The sequence below is a fragment of the Barbus barbus genome (assembly GCF_936440315.1).
Source record: "Barbus barbus genome assembly, chromosome: 24".
Classification (NCBI taxonomy): Eukaryota; Metazoa; Chordata; class Actinopteri; order Cypriniformes; family Cyprinidae; genus Barbus; species Barbus barbus.
Genome location: NC_136752.1, coordinates 30,110,460 through 30,116,459, shown reverse-complemented (window position 1 = coordinate 30,116,459; position 6,000 = coordinate 30,110,460). Strand labels below are relative to the sequence as shown.

Sequence of the window (6,000 nt, the reverse complement as noted above, 5' to 3'; positions counted from 1 at the left end):
CCACCATTAAATCCAGACACAAAACTCATGTTTAGCTGTGCATTTGTTGAATGAGCACTGCGCTATGTCCAATAGGACTGCATTTTATGGATAATCATTTTCTCTTAACGGTTTTAAAATTCATTTAAATCAATTTGTATATCACTTTAAAATTCCTTGTTTTTATTGCTGTGATTATTTTTAATGACCTTCACTCATGTAAAGCACTTTGAATTACCACGGTGCATGTTCCATATAAATAAACTTGCCTTGATATCCGTAGCTATCAATTCTGTGCCGAATTTGAATGCTTCACAATTTTTTGACCGATGTTGATTCTGCAGCAAATTAGACCGTATAGTATAATGGGGTCACGTGATCGAGAGCAGCCTGCGGCTCCGGCCAGATTCGTTTGTCCAATGTAGCTCTTGTAAATCGGTATGAGAACACAAGGCTCTTCATTCCATTTTTCAAACTGAGACAACCTTTCTTTGAATGCGTGTTGCGATGTCACAGGACATGTCCAAGATCTGTGGCAATTACAAACATCCTGGAGGGACCGACTAGTAACCCAAAAGGTCAAGGATTCAAGTATCAGTACCAGCAGGAATTATACAAGGGAGTGAGTGTATAACACTACCTTCCATACCCACAGCTGAGGTGCCCTTGAACAACCCCAAAAACCCAGTTGCTCCCCAGCAAAGTGTATGCACACTTTGATGGGATAAGTGCATGTTGGTTGGGCCAAACGTCCTGTTAATGAAAAGCTAATGATTAACACTTAATTTGGTACCCCATGCAGTGGCCCAGGTTAACAACTGGAGGTTGGATAAGGGTCATGCCTCGTACAGAAGCATTCTGAGTCGAGGCATGACTGTACAAAAGGTCGTGGAACCTTGGTTTAAAAGTGTGGGGGAGAAAAAGGCACTCGGAAGAGGCACGTAATATCAGATTCGGCGAAGTCAAAAAGTACCAATAGACAAAAACATCTTGGTGTTCTGCAAGGTTTATTAAAAACACTAGATTTACAGGACCAGAGTAACTTCTCCACTAGAAACCACTGTCTGCTCACTAGACCTGGCCTTGATAGCGGTGTCTCTTCCTGAAAGAGAAATTTTAGGAGCGTGAACGCGCTTATAAATTCTCAGTTCTGCTAGTCAAGTTAAAGCAAGAACTCACGTTTCCTGGTGCAGCTTTGCTCACAAGAGCCAGAAGATGGATGGCACACCTCTGTGCTGCAGTGGATGAAGATCTGACAGGGAAGAGAGGAGCAAGTCATAGAATCCACAAGTAGTAAAAACAAAACCGGTCAAGTAATGGGGGGCATACGGTTTCCTGCAGAGGAGCCAGTGAGGCTGGAGCTACAAATGTGAACATCTTCACAACAAAGCGCTTGTAGTGGGTTGGGAACTGAAGACCAGACGATCCAGTCACTGGAACCAGTGTGGTCAGATAACGGTCGTCCTGGTAAGGGCATCTGAAGAGGAGAGGGAGAAGGTTAGAAAGTGCCTCCCAGTAGACAAACTGGATAAAAGATCGGCTGTACACTCACCCATCAACCAGAAGGTCCCACTGGGGGAGACTGAGTGGACTGGGGGTTGAAGTCGCCCAACAACGTCCCAGCATCAGGACAATGTTGGGGTCAGTCCTCTCCATAATGCGCACCTCAACATACACAGGCTCCCGCAGGACTTTTGTGACGGGATAATCAGCGTCACTGTAGTAGGACGTGTAGGCCTCATCCCCTGAGGAACACTGGGGTTTAACCACACTCAAGTTTGAAAGGCTTTAGGGAGACACAGGATAAGACCTCACCTTCTGCGCACCCTTTGGTTACACATTGGCCATTGGCCAGCCTGAGCTCCACCCTGAGAGGTCCAGGAGCAGCTACTGGTGGAGGTGGAGGAACAGAGTTGACCTCCACAACCAGAGCTTCAACAGAAGTTCCAGAGTACCTACACTGAAAGAGAAGCCTGGACAACAGACGGTGAGCTTGTAGCATTTATCAAAGGTTAAAATTCACACCAAGTCATAGATCACTTACTCAAAATGACTGTCCCTAGTGATGGAACCAAACGGTCCAATGCCAACTTCATACGAGGAGGTCATTCTGTTCTCATACACCACATATCCGCGGTCCTCCTGTGAATAGCAACACTGTTGGCATCCAGTCCATAAGCAAAGCAGAATTACACCAGAAGCAGCTGCTCACCATCATGCTCGTGCCACATGCGGTCACAGGGAACTGGTATATAGCAAAATAAGGCGTGGACTCCACAGGACCGCAAGGTGGGTCATTTCCACCCAGTAGACTAACCGAATCCAGACTCAGTCTAGGCAGAGTAACGTCTCTAGACACCACTACCACAAACTGACCATCTCTAATACACTGGACAGTCACTGGAACAAAAGGTACAAGAACAGGTTAGTGCTGAGAATCTGTTTAACATGAACAGTAAGATTGAGAAAGCTTACCTGCCCTCCCATAGTAACACTGCTGTCCGTTAAAGCAGCAGTTGATAGCTTCACACTCAGCACCACTGATCCCAGGTTGTCCACATTGGATCTGCTCATAATCAGCTACAGCACATTTATCAAGGTACTCTGCCTGGGCCACTGGCTTCTGAAACTGCTGAGGAAACCGCTGGGCAGTTTGTTGAGCTGGCTTCTGAAACCGCTGGTCAGTTTGCTGTTGGGCTGGCTTCTGAAACCGCTGGTCAGTTTGCTGTTGGGCTGGCTTCTGAAACCGCTGGTCAGTTTGCTGTTGAACTGGCTTCTGAAACTGCGGAGGAAACCACTGGGCAGTTTGTTGAGCTGGCTTCTGAAACCGCTGGTCAGTTTGTATCGGAGCTGGCTTCTGAAACCGCTGGTCAGTTTGTATCGGAGCTGGCTTCTGAAACCGCTGGTCAGTTTGCTGTTGAGCTGGCTTCTGAAACCGCTGGTCAGTTTGCTGTTGAGCTGGCTTCTGAAACCGCTGGTCAGTTAGCTGTTGAGCTGGCTTCTGAAACCGCTGGTCAGTTTGCTGTTGAGCTGGCTTCTGAAACCGCTGGTCAGTTTGCTGTTGAGCTGGCTTCTGAAACCGCTGGTCAGTTTGCTCTTGGGCTGGCTTCTGAAACTGCGGAGGAAACCACTGGGCAGTTTGTTGAGCTGGCTTCTGAAACCGCTGGTCAGTTTGCTGTTGAACTGGCTTCTGAAACCGCTGGTCAGTTTGCTGGAACATCAGAGCTTGAGGATTCTGAGGCAAATTACTCCACTGTGGAACAGCATGACAGAAAGCACAAACTGCCAAAATCTGAAACAACCACCAAATTCCAGCCATTGTTCAACAGCTAGTCACAATTTAGAAGTGCAGCCTTTTGGTCTTTTTGTACTCTACAGATTTCAGCTAATTAATGATAGCTCCTCCCTCTTCATTAATCCTCACGATTCTCTAGACTTGCATGAGTTGGAGCTTATGCAACTGTGTGATTCTCATTGATTCAATTATCCTTGTTACATGCATGAAAAACAAACTTGAGCATAATTAAAAATAGCATACTTGTATTAATTTCTGCCATTTTGAATTCGGTCTTGGTTTTATCCTGCATTAGCTGAATCCAGTTGTTGACGTTTTGACATTTCTGGATTGTTTTATTCTTAAGGCAGGCTCACACTACGGGACTTTTGGCTGGATTTTGCTGTCGCGGACAGATTTCCATAGTCTGCGACAAAACCCCGGGATCGTGACCAAATCGGTGCTACAATAAAAATAATAAGGTCATATAGATCATAACACAGTCTCGGAGGTAAGAAGTGGATTATCCTTCACCTGAAATGCGAGGCAAATGTTGGATCACAATAATTAGGAACCACAGTTTCCACAAATCCCTTCACTCAATTGGGATGTTGTCTTTTATTCTGGACGGCAAGAGCAATGACTGTAACATCGAGCGTATTTTGCAGTATTAAACACGTATTTACACCGATTTCATCAGACTCCAAAAATTCTTCAAAAAGAACACAAAGAATGGCCTTCTCAGCTGCCATAGTTGCAACACTTCAGAACATCAGAACAGGGTGTTCAACGCACCACCGTTTACGTTTGATAAACGTTTTGCACCGTTTTTTCAGGGCTGAACTCAGCCCTGTTTGATATTATCGCCATGTGATCTGGTAATGTGAGTGACACAATGACATGATGGAACTAATCCAGCCAATCACAGTGCAGATGGTATAATCGGTCTTATCATGGATCTTTATGAAGAGAAACGAAAATCCACAAATTAATCAAATCAACTAAGTTTCATTGTACTGTTTAATTAACTCCAACTCTTTCTGCAGTACTGACAGTTCTTGTTATCCACGTCTTCCAAGTCATTGTTTCTGCCATATTCCCTTTTGTCGTGGTTTCTTCTTTCTTTCAGATAAAATAACTGCACAGACCAATTGAAGGGCCAGTTGATCATCCATGCTTGAAGATTGATTGATCCAAGATGGCGGCGCGGTCAGACGCAGCGTCTGCTCCGGGTCCCAAAGACGGTGCTTTTTATGTCTTTTAATGTCATCTGTTCGTCTCCAAATAGTGTAAAATTACCGCTAACTCACAAGGAAATCACTCTCAAACACATATATGATCGCCAAAGCCTTTTGGATATCGGCAACGCGTACAAACACCAACTCTCGCCGGCGGCTACTGAGAAGCTACGAGGCCTTTGTTTACTACTGGAGCTGGACCTCGAGACCACGGCCTCGCCTAATGACGCTACCCGCACAAGGCAGCGTCGCAAGCTGCGTGAGAGAGGACGGAAGCGCGGTAAGCGCAGAGGTATACGAGCTAGGCTAAGAGCTAACCCCACAAGACCGGCTCTTCCAACAGTCATGCTCTCAAACGTTCGCTCTCTGGAAAACAAACTGGACTTAATTCAACTCAGTCGGTCTACACAGCATGAGGCAAGGGATTGTTGTGTGTATGTTTTCACTGAAACATGGCTAAACGACAACATCCCGGAATCCGCCATTCAGCAGCACGGGCTAACCAGCTACCGAGCGGATAGAGATTCATCACTATCTGGCAAGACCCGGTGTCTTGTGTGTGTATATCAACAAAGACTGGTGTAACAATGCTGCGGTATTATCAAAACACTGTTCATCGCTGGTGGAGTTTATGTTTGTGAAGTGTCTACCGTTCTACCTACCGCGGGAGTTCACGGCCATTGTTATTGTCGCGGTTTACATCCCCCCCGTGTGCAAACGCTAAAGACGCGCTTCATGAACTGTATAGCGCCATCAGTGAACAACAAACAAATAACCCCAGCGGCTTTTTCATCATAGCCGGTGACTTCAACCACACAAACTTAAAGACAGTTTTGCCAAAGTTCTACCAACATGTGACTTTGCAACAAGGGGAAACAACACACTGGACTTTGTTTACACAACAGTAAAGAACGCTTACAAGTCTGTACCCCGCCCCCACCTCGGGAACTCAGACCCCATCTCTGTTATGCTAATCCCAGCATATAGACCACTTCTCAAACTCATCAAACTGGTTCAAAAGCAGATCACAGTATGGCCAGACAATGCCACCTCAGCACTACAGGACTGCTTTCAGTGCACAGACTGGAACATGTTTAAAGAGGCAGCCACCTACAACAACCACACAGACCTGCATGAGTACACCGAAACTGTGACTGCTTACATCAAAAAGTGCACTGATGATGTGACAGTCACCAAGACCATCACCACACGTGCAAACCAGAAGCCATGGATGACAGCAGAGGTTCGTGGGCTGCTAAAGACCAGAGATGAAGCATTCAGATCAGGAGATAAAGCAGCCCTCAAAACAGCAAGAGCCAATCTGTCCTGTGGCATCAAAAATGCAAAACGGTCATATGCTCAAAAATATCAACAATCAATTCACAGACAGCAGAGACACACAGTGCCTGTGGCAAGCCATTCAGACCATCACTGACTACAAGCCCCCACCACAGGCCTGTGATGATGACACATCCCTCCCCGATGCACTGAACCACTTTTATTCATGGT

At 46.0% G+C, this 6,000-nt stretch overlaps 1 protein-coding gene across 1 annotated transcript; it reads right to left on the bottom strand.

Annotated features, from left to right (window-relative positions):
• Positions 1-1,004: 1,004 nt before the first annotated feature.
• Positions 1,005-4,428, bottom strand: LOC306843539 (zona pellucida sperm-binding protein 4-like; the record flags this gene model as incomplete). The annotated part of the gene is made up of 9 exons (XM_079375067.1): positions 1,005-1,081; positions 1,159-1,231; positions 1,309-1,456; positions 1,532-1,724; positions 1,795-1,952; positions 2,024-2,121; positions 2,192-2,379; positions 2,455-2,608; positions 4,402-4,428. 9 exons carry the CDS (start codon positions 4,426-4,428, stop codon positions 1,005-1,007), a joined length of 1,116 nt encoding a protein of 371 aa, XP_079231193.1.
• Between the last annotated feature and the right edge of the window lie 1,572 nt (positions 4,429-6,000).